This window comes from Pundamilia nyererei, unplaced genomic scaffold (assembly GCF_000239375.1).
Source record: "Pundamilia nyererei isolate P.nyererei 1_Seehausen unplaced genomic scaffold, PunNye1.0 scaffold00084, whole genome shotgun sequence".
Taxonomy (NCBI): Eukaryota; Metazoa; Chordata; class Actinopteri; order Cichliformes; family Cichlidae; genus Pundamilia; species Pundamilia nyererei.
This window is the reverse complement of record NW_005187485.1, coordinates 2441775-2456705: the sequence shown is the minus strand read 5'-3', so window position 1 is coordinate 2456705 and position 14931 is coordinate 2441775. Positions and strand designations below refer to the sequence as shown.

Here is a 14931-nt window from a genome sequence, read left to right as displayed (position 1 = left end):
GTGTCCGCGCTTCACAGAAAGACCTAATCTATTCTCTTAGAGGAAACAAAATGACAATTATTATCATTTATTTGTGCTTTCAATTTTATTATAAACTATTAAGTTAATTGTTCCAAGGCATCTTCGAGGGCATCTTTTTTTTGGTGCGTTTATTTTAGACACCGCATTAGCGTCCAGCAGCAAAATTGAAGAGAAATAGTGAATTACCTAAGAAAAGAAGGCTTGTGTTTTTCATTTTATTTCAAGTTTGCGCACATGATGACGCTCGAGCAGCTATAAACTCGCACTTTGGCCCAGTTTGGTGGTTTTATTTATTATAAGCCCCGCAGGAGCAGCAGCTGAAGTGCACACATCTAAGGCGCACTCTTTGTGACCATGTACACACACATAATCAAAGGACCCAATGTAGCCACACGAGACCGAATAAAGATCATTTTCTTTGTTTATGTGTGTGTATGTTTAGTCGTTAGCCGGGTGGACACATTTTAATGGATGCTTTATGTAGTGTAAATTTCCGACTTTAGACTGCAGACATTTTTATTGTGGTGAGTACAATTAACTACTACCGCTAAAAACTGTTGCTGGGAAATGATAGATAAGTTAGCAGAGCAAGCTAGCTGTGCTGCTGAGTATCGAAATGTACTATTGAGAGTAAAAATAGCAATGTTAATGGTCCTGACACAAATTATGTTATTATTGATACGTGTTCGATTTACCATAGGTTTATGTGTCATTAAAATGAGTGCATTAATTCACTTCCCGCTATCTTCATGTGTCATTACACTGACAGCAGTCTAGACTGCAGAGATGAAGGCCAAAAAGAAGAAGAGGCAGGATGACTTCCAGAAAGTGAAGCTAAAAGTGGGAAAGAAGAAGCCCAGAGCTGATAACGCCACCAACACCAACTTTCGGTCCAAGGGGATCTATCTGTCTGAGCAGCTAAAGAGAGACACGAGTGGACCCACAACACACAAACAGCTCGGTATTAATGTAAGATCTGAGATCTTTTCAGATTTTAGCAAGTTAAAAAAAAGCATGCTATAGGCTTGTTTCATTGAATATAACAAGTTCGTCTTCTTCCGTAGTGAGAGTAGAGAGCAAGTAGAAATATGTTGCGGACGGAAGAGGAATGAAAGTCAGTAGAAGCAAGACAGAATAAGTGTGTGTGAATGAGAGTGAGGCAGGTGGAAAGGCGAAGATGCAAGGATTAGAGGTTGTGAAGGTGGATGAGTTTAAATACCTGGTGTCAGACATGCAAAGCAACAGACAGTGTACATGAGATGTGAAGAAAAGAGTGCATGCAGTGGACAGAGATGGGTGATTTTTGACTGAAGCAAAGCTGCAAGAGTGCTGTGATCTATGGTTTGGAGACATTTACTGTGAGGAGGCATATGATCCACTGTGGTGACCCTTAAAGGGAGCAGCCAAACGAAGAAGAACAACAGAAACAAATTTATCTCATTTTATTCCCTCCTTCCACAGGACCTCCTGTCTCAGCTGCACCATTACAACGCGAATGTGAAACACAGTGCCTTGTTAGGTTTGAAAGAGTTGCTGTCCATCAGTCCCTCTTTGTTAGAGCAGCATCTTTCACGCTTGCTTTCAGAAGTGGCAGCTGTTTTAACAGACAAGGATCACAATGTTCGTGTGGCAGCTGCACGTGTGCTCAGGTTAGACAAGCATGTCAAAACTACAACAAACACATTTTTTTTCTTTGTTTAAATGTGTCTAAAGTAAACAAACTTGTTTTAACTTGCTTACAGGTATATTGCACAGTGTGTGCCTGCAGAACGCGTGGCACCGTTTTTCCCCCTCCTCAGTGCTCATTTGTCTTGTGCTATGACGCATATCGAGACAGGAATCCAGGAGGATGCTATAAATGTCCTCGACGTGTTCCTAGAGCACTACCCTGCTCTGCTAGCCGCACGGCCTGCAGTTCTCCTCACTAACTTCCTAGAGATGATCTCTCACAGACAGAACAGTGGAGGAGCCAAAAAAGCTTCAGACTCCAAGGCTTGGACCTGGGCGCTGTCCATCAACCCTAACAGGGCTGTGACGAGCCAGCAGTGGCGGCTTTCTGTTCTTCTCAGGTATGGAAGCTACATGTAAACACAATAAGGAAAAATCTAAGTTAATAACTCTGAATCCCAATCTTCCTGTTTGTTGTACTTGTATCTCAGGCTTGGGCGCTTTCTCCAGGCAGTTGTTGAGGAAAGACCAACGGAGGAAAGTGATATGTCTGTCCCAACTGAAAGAGTTTTTGGTTCTAGTGGAGAGGGCCGATTTACACCTCTTCATCTCAACTGGGAAGAGCTAACGTACAGCAAGGTTGGAGTTAAGATTTATGAACATTCTGGGGCCAAACCAACTCCACACTCCACCTTTAAACTTAGGTATGAAATCTCTGACTTTAGTAGCTGTCCAGAAATAGTTCAGTTTAAGCTTCTTTTTTTTTGTTTGTTTTGTTTTTTCATTTGTTTTTTTTTTAATTCTTTCACTGTGCAGACCTGAGCAGGATCCAGGAGCCACAGTAAGTGAGGGTCTAGACTCAGCTGAGACTGTTCAAAAGTTTGCAGCTACTCTTGTGCCTCTCCTGCTGGAAGTGTGGGTCGAGGCCAGCACCAATGACAGCCCGTGGAATAACACAGAGGGGGCCCACCTACTCACTCCAGATGCCATGTCAGTAATGTTCCAGGTCTTGTCTATTCTGCAGTTGCTGAGAAAACTGGCCCCACAGCGGGAGAACCAGGATGCACTGGTGAGATGTGACTTGCATATCTTTTGTTTTTGTTTGTTTTTTTTTTTTCATTTTATTTTAATGTAAATGTTTGATCAACCTCACAGATATTTTTGTTTTCTTTAGGATGCGTGGTTCCGTAAAGAATACCTGGGAGATTTTAAGCAGCACTTCATTAAAAACTTTCCCTATGGGAGCCGGGATACACCCAGACATAAAAAGAAAATTGATCTCAAAAGGTAAGAAAGTTCATTCTTGGCATTCTTTTTATCTTTGGTGTTTTTATTAATACGTAGCTGTCATGGGGTGAGAAGTGGGGTACATCCAATCCAGTCCAATCTAACTTTATTTATTGAGCAGTTTAAAAACAACATAGTTGACCAAAGTGCTTTCCAGTAATAAAAAAAACAGAGATAACAGTTAAAAAAACATGCATTAAGCAGAAAAAGAAGTATATATAAATAACAATAAAATAAATACATAAGTGAAAAAAGGAAGATAAAAATAAATCTGTATATATTAAATATAAAACATGAGTAAAGCGGACAATAAAATATACAAGGAATAAAATTAACAAAATAAAAAGATTAAGAGTGACCTAAAACTGACTAAAAGCTGACTCTTTTTAAAAGTGATTTGAACATTTCAAGTGTTGGGGCCAGCCTAATATGGAGGGGCAGCTTATTCCATAATTTGGGGCCCACAACAGCGAAAGCTCCGTCCCCCCAGTGTTTCAGTCTCGACATGGGGACAGCAAGGAGTGACTTGTCAGTTTATCTGAGAGACCTTTGTGGAGTGTATAGGTGTAGAAGGTCTATCATTTTAAAAGGGACAGGCAACCACTGTAAAGACAACCAGTGTACATCCTGGGCCGGTCAGCAGCCTGTTGATCGGCTGACACAGAAGGGCAGACAACTATTGAAATTTATGCCTATAGTCGATTTTCTGTGGACTCTGGAAGGAAGCTGGAGTACCCAGGGAGACTGTGGCTAATGCTTCAGTTGGAAATTTACGCCATAACTGCAAACCCATCTGAAACCTTATGGCGTAACCTGACGTACATCTTGCTGGAAATGTAACTACACGGCAGTTTGACGCAGCCTGCAGCTGCCTTGATTGGCCTGTTTAGTACCGTTATTTCCTTTTGTGCATTTATGGCTCCTTTTTTGCTACAGTTTTTGAATTTAACAATCATTGCCTGTTTATTAGGAATAATAACCCTAGCATCACTGTAAGGACTCACAAATATCAGAAAATTACTGGAAACTATCAGAATGGACGTGTGAGAATGTACAAAAAAGTCTAGAGGGACAAATCGGTTTGCCCAGAGAAATCTGACCACAACAAAGAGCAGGCCAGGAGAGAAAGAAGTCCCAACATTTATTTATTTTTTTCTATCAGCTGACACTGCTTATTTATTTTTTTAGCACCAGGCGGCTCTTTTTTTTACTTCTCATCCGTAAATAATCTGCTCTTTCACGTGATTCAGTTTATTTTGAAAAGTCTCAACAGGATCTTGAGCTTTATTGTGAAAGGTTTATGTGGTACATAAGCAAGCGGACACGCCATGGTGTTACTGTCGTTGTTGCTAACCACAACGCATAAAAACAGGTGCTTGTCCGTCAGTAGTGTGGTTATGAAAGAGAGAAGTTTAAGAAATTAATATAGCCACTACAGTGACCATCAAAACGATGAAAAAATATTACCGTAAACAGTTTATTTTGCGACACCATGAAACAAACGATAGCGTAAAATGAAACGATAGACGTTTTTATATCGTTATATCGAACAGCCCTAACACAGAAGTCTAAATCAGGCCTTAGGTGGTAGAGTCGGCTGTCTACCAATCAGAAAATCAGTTCAAATTGTAAATGATAAAGTATCCTCGCGTTGCCACGGTGAATCAGTTTGAGTGAACGTGAGAAAGTGCTTAGGCATAAATGTGTGTGATTGGGTGAGTGAGACTTGCAGTAAGAAAGTGCTTTGAGTAATCAACTGAGTAGAGCAAAGAAACCACAGAGGGGTTTAAGCCCAGAACCTACTTTATGTGAGGCAGGTGAGTTCTGTTAACCTGTGGGGACAGCTGTAACCACTGTGCCGCAATGTTGCTTCTTATTTATTAATGACATTAGATTTAATGTTATTAATAAATAAGTTAGATGCCTCATTGCCCAAGGATGCATCACATTACACTTTTCCTCTGCCTGTTTCACACTTTTCTCTTGACTCACAGCTTGTGATAAGATGCAGGGAAGCTTAACGATCTGCCATCAAAGGCACTGATGAGGAACACAAACATGATATGCTTAAAATGTTTACATTTCTCAAAATATTTAAATTCACATCTTCTTTTATTTACATTTGTATTAATACAAATTTGTATTTTTTGCCATATTTGAATGGATAATAGATGTTGACTTGTTGGAGGCTGACTGCCATCTATTTAAGAACTTTTTTTTTTTTTAATTCATACATTTTTTTTTTGTAAAGTTTTGGTTGTTTTTTTTTCTTTTTCACCTATATGTTTGTGCATAGCTCTAAACTGCAAGTTTTGAGTTCTTCGTTTTAAAAACTGTAAAAGATTTAAGCAGCCAATACAGTCTGATCCTCTACTGGTGGTTATTTACTGTGTATGAAATTCAGACTAGCTAAGATTGCCCTCATCTCACTCTGCACTCTTCAGGAGCAAACAGACAGCAGCCCTTCCTGGTCCAACTGTGGATCCTCTTGCCCTCAACATCACACTCTGCCAGGTGATGGTGTCCCTTAGCCAGAAGCAGGGCGTTGGCCAAGAGGCAGATGGAGACTGGCTGACACCACTGAGTACGTTTGTCCGAGACACTCTGGGTAGCGGAGTGAAGCTGAGCTACAGGCAGCTGCAAATGCTGCTGGGTACCGTGTGGAAGATGGTGCTAACACAAAGAAGCAAAAGTAAATATATATTTATATATTTATATATATTAATTAGAGAGAGATGTTAAAACTGTGTCATAATGTCCATGTTTGTGCAGCAGTGACAGAGGACCTGTTGGCAGCAGTGTATATCTACTACAAGCAAAGAAACCTCCCTCTGCAGACACGATCACTGCTGCTATCGTTCTACAGCAAGCTTTACCTGCAGGAGCAAGGGCATGCACACCTAACCAGGTAACTTGTTCTTACTTGCCTTGCCTTGCCTTAACAAGTAGGATTTTTGAACAGCTGTTTTCCAAAAGTTCATGCTCCACATGGCATAATTGTTGGAGATATAGAAGGCAGGATGATAGCATCAGCATAAATAATCATTCATTTGAGTTTTTTGTCGTATTTTTCTACATAATTTAGTAGTTTACACTTTGGCCAAACAAGCAAAAGATCCCTGGTTCTCTGCCGTGACAGGACAAAAATCTGGTTTAAGGAAAAATATATTTTAAATTGCAAACACAGAGCTACCTGCTGTAGCATCCACTTATGATTAAGGAAGCAGCTGAAAGTAGTTTCTCCTTCATCATTCAGGCATCCCCTGCAGTGACTTTATGCCCAAGCAGTTGTCCCAGCTCACATTTTGCTAGCTGCTGATTTAGAGTTCTTATATACGGGTCATTCCATGTAAAATCAATCAAAGCCTCTCACGAGGAAGGCTCTGGAGGGTCCCCGGATCAGGACTATGAGGTGACAGCAGCTTAGTAAAGTGAGTAAAGGGGACATGCCAGAAGAAAATAGTCACAAGCTGAATAGGCAGTAAAGCAACAAATGCAAGGAGAGTATCCCCCTGGCCCTCTGTGATCCAAGCTCAAATTGCAGGGAAAACTGTTATGAGTGTTATAATGTTAATTATATTACAGGTTATTCTGATAAAGAAGAAAACTTGTAGGTGAAAAGTAGAGCTTTAATATGCTGTTGCCCAAAATTGTCTTTTTGAAGTTTTCTCCAGTAAATCAGCAAACAGATAAAAGATCTAGAGTACAAATGCTTGTTACTCCACATCAAAGCCAGTAAATTGGATCAGTTCTGCTGCTGAACTTTGATATATCCCATGATATTGATGCTCACTGGTGGTCATAGAAAAAAAACTGTACTGAACAAGAACCAGAACTGGCTTTAGACTGCGGCATTGAAGTGTGTGTAAAATGGAGTTGATTTAAAGAGTTTAAGAGAGTTTAAAATAATTTTCCAGCCCTGGAAATTCCACTAGGATATCTTTTGCGCTCTATAAGTTATAAGAGCTCCAAAAATACTAGAAAAAATAACATAAATCAAAACTAGTCATATTTCAGCCCTATGCTGTGTACTCTAAGGGCCCGTAAATAGGAAAAAAATTGTCTTATTGTGAAAGGAAAGTGTTTCATGCCTTCATTAAATATTCTAGCTGATTCTGAGGAGGTCGGAATTGATTGATTTTATTTTTATATGGCGTGACTGTGCAGCCAAATCATGTAACCGTCACCACAGCAAAAATAAACTCATGTATCCCTCTTAACACATCTAAAACATGGAGTAATTATTAAACTGTGAAGCACTGCACATATACCACAGTCCTCTCCTACAGCTGCGTTGTTTCTGCGTTTCAGACTATCCATTTAACTTGTTCTGAATAAAAGATTGTAGAAGATTTATGATGATCATGTGTTGCACAGTCCACATGAAATTATGCTTTTTTTCATGTAATTGTTTCTTAACTGTCCCAAACTACAAAGAACAAAATCAAAACTAACCATTATCACATCTGTGGCTTCCCTGAATAGCTTTATTTTTGCTCGTAAACAAAATGTAGTGTAAAAATAAATCTGTCTCACTTTTGTGGTCACATTAACTTGTGCTCAGATGTAAGAACTGTAACAGTTGTGTAATAACATCAGGCCTTGATGTGGTGGCCTTGGGTTCACATGCCCTTTTTGTCTCTCTCTGAAGGAGCAAGGTGCTGTCTCGCTGGTTGGCATCTCTTCCTGTGCAGTTGTCCCAGTTGGGCCACCGTAACCCAATGCTGTCTGCGCAGCTCATCCTTTCCATCCAGGCCGCTGCTTCTCGAGGCAACAAAGACCTGCTCAGCAGTCTGCAGACGCATGCCTGCACGCTGTATGGTGAGCATGAAAATGCAGTGATCATAATGTTTGGGGCCGCTTGAGAAATGTTTTTTGGGGTGGGGGAGCAAATGCAGCAATCATACTTGAGAACTGAGACCCCTGAAGTGTGTAATCTGGCATGATGTGACTCCTGCTACCAGAGATCTGCACAACGAAGCAGGATTTGGACTGTTAAAGGTCCCCTCAAGTTTAGTCCTGAGTTTTCAGTATTATGGAGGTGGTTCACTTATTACCAGGATACATCGCCATGGTTACTCATGATGCAGACCAAACCAGCACAGATTATGGCTACGTCCAGACGTACACGGATATTTTTGAAAACGCAGATTTTTCTATGCGTTTGGGCCTTTCGTCCACATGTAAATGATGTTTTGGTTCACTGAAAACGGACATTTAAAAGAAAACTCCTGGCAGGGTGGAGATTTTCGAAAACTCAGTTTTTGTGTTTAGGTGTGGAAACGGAGATTTACTCACGCACACCTTATTGTTTACATGAAATAAATTATATAGACAAAATAGTGTTGCTGTTAATCTTACTATTTGCAGTTTTTCCACGCTTACATATACACGGAGTTATTGTCCCTCCATTTAGAAAGACAGAGGCATCAGAGTGAACTTCGGATGTGGCCTCTACATTCAACACAGACGCTCTCACAACCCAAATCCCAATGTCGGTTTTGAATAAATAATTATTTTTTTAAAATTAAATTCATTTATGCTGTATGCATTTTGTTCATTCCTAAGTTGTGAGTCTACACAACAGCCAAAATACTGTATTATTAACATTTGAAATGATGAAGGCACTTGAAAATGGCACTTGAAAAGTAACACAAAATTATCTGCCGTTCCAGAAAAACAAAAACTTTTCAGAAGTGCTTAAGGTTTTGTGAGGGCACAAAACCCTGTTTAGTCTTTCCCTCCCAGGCTTCTGATTGGCCAACCTTTTGTTTTTAGCGTTTACATGTGGACGGAGATATTTTTTTCAAAACTGCACATTTGGACGGGATTTTTTTTTTTTTTTTTTTTTTTTTTTAAGGAAACAGAAAATCTCCTTTTTCAAAAATACCCGAGTACATGTGGATGTAGCCTATGTTCCAAATTGAATCAGTTTTCTGAAATATAATATCACTGTTGCGCATAAAGATCTTTTCAGATCACGAAAGTCTAAAGTTTTTGACTTTTTTTTTGTTTTTTTGTTTTTTTAAGAGTGTCTTTATGCAAGGCTATCCTGGGGGACCCCCCCCCCCCATCATCTGGATGGGAACATGTTACCCTAAAACCTGTATATACCTTTCAGTGTTGATTGTCCCTTTCCACATGTGCAAACTGCCATACCATCAGAGATGCTGGCTTTTAAACTGAGCACTGACAACAAGCCAGATTATCCCTCTCTTCTTTATTTTGAAGGACATGGTGTCCATTTTTTTTTTCCCCAAAAAGAATTTTGAATTTTGATTTATCTAACCACTGGACTCTTTTCCTCTTTGGATCAGTCCATCTTAAAAGACTGCAGTGTTTGTAGATCATCTGCACATATGCATGACAGGGCTTTAACCTGCACTTGTGGACGGTGAACTGTGTTCTTAGACAAAGATTTCTGGAAGTGTTCCTGAGCCGGTGCAATCATCCTCCAATATAAACAAACGTAGTAATTTAACGTTGAGGAACATTTTTCTGAAATTTTTCCAGTTTGTAGACATAGGTTGTTTTTTTTCCAGGTTGATGAACCTCTGCCTCTCTGAGAGGCTCTTTTTAAAAAAAAATTAATTAATTAATTTTTTTTATACCAAATCATATTACTGACCTGTTGTTAGTTTCTCCGTGTGTGTGTGTTTTTTTTTTTTGTTTTTTTTTTCTCTTCGTTCCTCAGACCACATGGTGGAGAGGTATTTAAGCCCTAGTGGGAGTTGTCCCTTAAGAAGGCTGTTGGCCCACTGTTGAGCATGTGTCTCATCACATGAGCCAAGGTGTGGAAAAGGGTGTGGGGTCATTATCAGCACAGGTTTCGGGTGAAACAATCATGTGACTTATTGAGATCAATTGATGCAAGATGTGAGTGGGCGTTAAGGTGCCTCAAAACTGGATTGTAGGTGGCAGCGGTTCATGTCGCAAGCCACCACCTCTGTTCAAGGATGGTCGTTCACAGTGGACATAGATGGCTTCTTTCACTCCTCTTTCAAACCATCTGTCTTTATCCAAAATGTGAACATTGGCATCCTCGAAGGAGTTTTTATTTTTACAGTTTAAATCTGTTCTATAAAATACAAATTCTTGCAGCTCTTGATCGACTTCAGTTCACTTGAACTTTTGTGTGTGTAAAAGACCAAACTGAGGGAAGAACACTCCGAGGTTACAGACACATCACGACCAGGGAAAAATACTGTAGGTGTAGAAATGCATTAATTTGCAATCAGAGGTTGGAATCACAAAATTAACCTAAAAGAAGAAGTGTAGAAGCTTTTTTTTCCTGTCATTTTCCTTATATTCATATGTTGCATGCATAGGTCTAGCAAAGGTATACAGACCTCCAAAAATCTGACTCTCTAACTAGAGTAGTTCCCATAGGAGGCACTACAACGCTGTGTTAGCCACTCCAGGCAACTTTGTACATTGCTGGAAACCCGTCCATAAGAACAGCTCAGAGAATGGTCAGATAGTTAGATAGCTGGTGTGTAACAGAGGGGGTTGGGAAGGGGAGGAGGGGGGGTGTTTCTGATAGAAACTGCCGCAGAGCCAGCAATTCACCATCACAAGACTCCTTTTGTCTGAGAGCTTCTGACATCAGCATGTGCGTCAGAGACGGGCAGAACACCACACACACAGACGCATTATCTGAGCCAATACTGTAGTAGTTATGTCTTTCGTCTTTCTCTTTTACTGGTCCCAACATAGTCTGGTTTTCCAAGTATTGGTCCTAATTTTCCAGATAGAGCTCCTCGTTAAATCCCCACAGGGTGCACAGAATTGCTGTCTGTCCATAATTACACGTGACTTGTGCATCTCTGTTTGTCTGAAGATCCACAGGATGGGGTCGTGGTGCTCTTACCATCAGAGTCCCAGCAGCGAATGGTGCAGCTGCTCTACTTCCTCCCCAAGATGTCCCAGCCTCTTCTGGCCAATCTGAGCAGCTGCTGCACTGCTGGACGAATCTCTGCCGGCCTCGCCGCCTCTCTGATTCGTATCATACATCTTAGGTGAGCTTTCAGACCCGCTTTGGAAAGCACATGAACACAGTTGTGTTTGATGGTTGCTGGCACACAGGCACACAAACGACGCTCTGCCTGATCACCATCAGATGGCAGTGTTGTTCTTTCACAGACTTATTGGTGATAGCTTTTATGATCTATTACCTGCTTGTTGACATAAACTGAGATGAATATTCTGTATTTTTGATATTCAACTTCCTTGTGACAATTAAACCACTTTTTTTTTTATTATATTTTGTTCTATTATCATCCCCAGTTAACCTTTCTCTGTGATGATATGTGTGTGCTGCCATGTTTGACCTTATTCTTATGTCAGTGGGGCAGTGTTATACAAATTTTGAGTGGTGGGAGTACTGAGTTCATATGGGATGGAGTGTGTGTACGGGTGTGTGTGTGTGTGTGTGTCTCGAGTGTTGTACAAAGAGCTCTTTTTGAGGCTGGAATGCAGGATCGTCATGGAGTATTGAGAAGATGGTCTGCATGTGTCTCCCGGGCTTTATGAAACACCCTGTTATTCACACACATTTCTCACTGTTACAAATCTATATTCCCCCACAGGGCAAGGAAGAAGTTTTCATAATTATATTTCAGTGTGCTGTTATTCTTAATATTCTTGAAAATAGAAGAACACTGAAATCAAATCCTGAATAATCCTAAAGTGTTTGAAATGTGAGAACTTTCAAAATTTACAAAGCCTGAGATTCAAATAACAATTCAGGGTTTTTGATTGTGTAACATGATCACTGATTATGTTCTCCAGGTCCCCTCTGAGCAGCTGGACAGCTGGGAGCCAGGAAGCGGCATTGCAGCACGTGGACTATTTCAGCTTCCTGTTCTCCACCCTCATAGGCTTCTCGTCCGAACAGCTCGCCTCCCTGCAGGAGGCAGAGGATGACAGTGTCCTGCCTCCCGTCGCTCTTTCACCTCTCAGCCTCTACCCCACCCCGCTGGAGCAGTTCACACACCACTGGGACATTGTTGAGGTGTGTTCACTGTTCACCTTTTTAATCCCACACCTAAACCCTTAATTTAACATTAGAAATAAATCTGGAGGAGACCCAGACTTGCAGGTGAAGGAAGGGGTAGAAAAGACATTGTTTTGATATTCTGGACACAGCTGTGGTCTGTCGGTCCCCCCGGTCTCTCTCCGTCTCTCCTATTGAGCTCAGAGGGTGGAAGCTTTATCGTTGCACTCTGGCTGAGAGGGGAACGTTTATCGCGTTGCGCAGGTTGGAGATGCGTGGTTATCGGGCATAGTGGATATGCACAAATGCTAATGAGAGCCCATGGCATGATGGGAGAGTGACATTTCTGCACAGAAATTACCGTTAACGTAACTGTGCCCTGGGGCAAGAGTGTGTGAGTGTGTGAGCAAGTGGGGGGCTTATAATCACTAATTCAGCTCCTCAATTAAGGTCTCAGATCCTACCTCTCTCATCTCCCTGTCTGAGTCAATCATAGGGAAGTGGAAGGAAGGGGGAGCGGAGGGGGACGCTTGGTTAGGATGGAAGGAAGGGGGGGCGGCATTAAGGACGGACTGTGTCAACTCCAGTTCGGCTAATGAGATGGGATTGTTTTTAATGACGGCGAGAATGCCAACAGGTGCACCGTTCAGACACCCACCGGCTCACACACACGCACCTAAATTTGATAAAAGTTAATGAGAAATTTGATTTGGATTTCAAGTTAATGACGGAAAGCTGAGCCTTATTTTTCACTTTTAAAAAGTTAGTGGCATGTCGGTGGTTTAGGCCTGAAACCACTCGCTTGCTGACAATCTGGAAAGTGAAAATAGTGAAACTGAAACTAAAAGTAATTTGTATGTCACATCTTTGGTAGTCAAGTGACAATCGGGAATATTGCATTCTTTCTGTATGCTTTCTTTTTTTTTTTTTATGGGCCACCATGGAGTTAAAATATTTTTTTAAAAATACGTTGGGAGGAGGTAACAAGGGCAGTGCACACTGTTATTTGGAAGAGAGCGTAATTTTTCTTTTTTGTACAATTATGAGAAGTTTACCTGTCAAAGATAAATACTTATTAAGGATTTTAGCAGTAACCTGTAAAATCTTTAAATCTGAACCCCCAGCTGAGAATAAATGGATTGCCATAGTGAGTAATATTCAAGAAACTGAGAGAATTACTTTTTATTCAAATATTATGGTGATCAATTTACAATAAACTGGGAGAAACTGATGTATGTAATCCAGTTACATACTTAGTTTCCTTCTTCCTGTTTTTGTTTTGTTTTTGTACCTGTATTTGTGAAGAATGCAACAAAATAAAAAGTTGTGTTTTTTTGTTTTGTTTTGTTTTTTTTAACAAAAAGATAAAATAAGAGCAGAAAATCTGTTGATGGAGTGTGTATGTCTGTTTTAGAGCTCGTGTGCTTACATATCTGCAGTCAGATCCCTCAGTCACACATTCGGATTTTGAAATCATTGCATCAGTGAGACACATGTATGAATATGGTCATAACCAAAATAACTGTTTGATTTATAGGAAGTGTGCCACTGTCTGGAAACTCTGGGCTCAAAGTCTCAGTGCTTTGACATCTTACAAACTGGCATTTGCAACTACCTGGTAAGAGACTTTTGTTATTAAGCATGCAGTAAATCACACTGATATTTTTACATAAAGTTTGTTTATGGCAGTTTTATTTTATTTATACTTTTGGTGTGTGTGTGTGTGTGTGCGCGTGTGTGTGTGTGTGTGTGTCTCAGACCAAGTTAGAGGTGGTTTCCGACAGCATGGCAGCCGGGCTGCTGAGAGCTGTATCCAGACTGCTGGATCTCTCAGTCCTGCCCCTTGAGCCTGTGTTGCGCTTCTTGTCACAGTGCTGCCTCAGCCTGTTGTCGTTGCTCCTCACCCTGCAGCAGGAGGCACCTACTGAAACCAACCACAAAAGGTGTGCTTGAAACTCTTTCAGTGATCTGTGCTGATTGATTTTGATCGAATGTGTTAACACCCTTGCTTGACATTTGCAGGGAAGCAATTTGGGGTGCTTGCGTGACAGCGCTGAGCAGCATTCCTCGCCTGCTGCGGGTTGTCCTGCAGTCGTTGCGCGTTGCCAATCTGAACGAGGAGGAGCTGCCGCAGCTCGGACAGATTCTCTCCATGCTGCTGCAGCACACGTCGCTCCACAGCCAGCTGCTGGCCAACACCACTCTGCTGCAAGAAATCCTCCAGCACCTCACGGTAAACGCGCCCACACAGATGCAGGCATATTCAATTGAAGGTATTTGAATGACACGGATGGAGATTGATCACCAGATTACTTTGTGCGTGTGTTTCAGAGGTTCTCCCGGGGTGCAACCAGGGAGCAGTGGCTGACAGACCTGCTCTACTGTTACAGCGTCACCGTGGCTCACGGCTCGTCTGCTCACCGTGGTAATCTGGGCCTTCGAGACATATACTAACGGATGCGCCCAACAGTACGTGGTGTATTGCTCAGTTTAGCCTCCCAAACATGTTACAGTCACAATGACAACACGCAGGGCTCAGTAGTGACAAGTACACATGATCACACTTTCATACAGAAGACAATGAGAACTTTTTTGTTTTTTGTTTTAAAATACTCCACATTCTTGTCCTTTCTTCTTTACTGTTTTATTCACAGCCCTGGTAACTGTGTATTCTCTTTTTTGAGTGTTAATACTGAACGGTCGTCCAGTGGCTACTTAAGTGACTTTGTATTAAAAGGAGTGGTGGGTAAGCAGAATAAAGGCAAAATGAAGTTAAATCAGAGGACTCTTTCTTTTGTTTTAGTTTTTATTTTTCACATTTTTTTTAATAACACATTTTAAAACATCCAGTATATATTTATAAAAGTACATAATAAAGATTGTTCTGTGCAAATAAAAAAGAACAGCAAAAACAGCATAGTTCACAAATAATACTTTTGAGAGGGAAAGCACTTTAAGAC

At 41.0% G+C, this 14931-nt stretch overlaps 1 protein-coding gene across 3 annotated transcripts in view; it reads left to right on the top strand.

Annotated features, from left to right (window-relative positions):
* tex10 (testis expressed 10) overlaps positions 1 to 14748 on the top strand; it is a 28410-nt gene extending 13662 nt beyond the window's left edge. The window contains exons 1-16 of one of the 3 annotated variants that reach the window (XM_005738573.2): positions 358 to 545; positions 794 to 990; positions 1483 to 1670; positions 1764 to 2090; positions 2181 to 2393; positions 2506 to 2758; positions 2864 to 2976; positions 5421 to 5668; positions 5749 to 5884; positions 7628 to 7797; positions 10817 to 10994; positions 11767 to 11989; positions 13509 to 13589; positions 13730 to 13914; positions 13994 to 14204; positions 14303 to 14748. In XM_005738573.2, the coding sequence (XP_005738630.1) occupies positions 808 to 990; positions 1483 to 1670; positions 1764 to 2090; positions 2181 to 2393; positions 2506 to 2758; positions 2864 to 2976; positions 5421 to 5668; positions 5749 to 5884; positions 7628 to 7797; positions 10817 to 10994; positions 11767 to 11989; positions 13509 to 13589; positions 13730 to 13914; positions 13994 to 14204; positions 14303 to 14425 (2832 nt within the window). In that variant the 5' untranslated portion in view covers positions 358 to 545; positions 794 to 807 and the 3' untranslated portion in view covers positions 14426 to 14748. Of the gene's footprint in view, positions 1 to 357; positions 546 to 790; positions 991 to 1482; positions 1671 to 1763; positions 2091 to 2180; positions 2394 to 2505; positions 2759 to 2863; positions 2977 to 5420; positions 5669 to 5748; positions 5885 to 7627; positions 7798 to 10816; positions 10995 to 11766; positions 11990 to 13508; positions 13590 to 13729; positions 13915 to 13993; positions 14205 to 14302 lie in introns of those variants that run through there. The other 2 variants (XM_005738572.2, XM_005738574.1) reach the window with 2 other exon arrangements.
* The last annotated feature ends 183 nt before the right edge of the window (positions 14749 to 14931 follow it).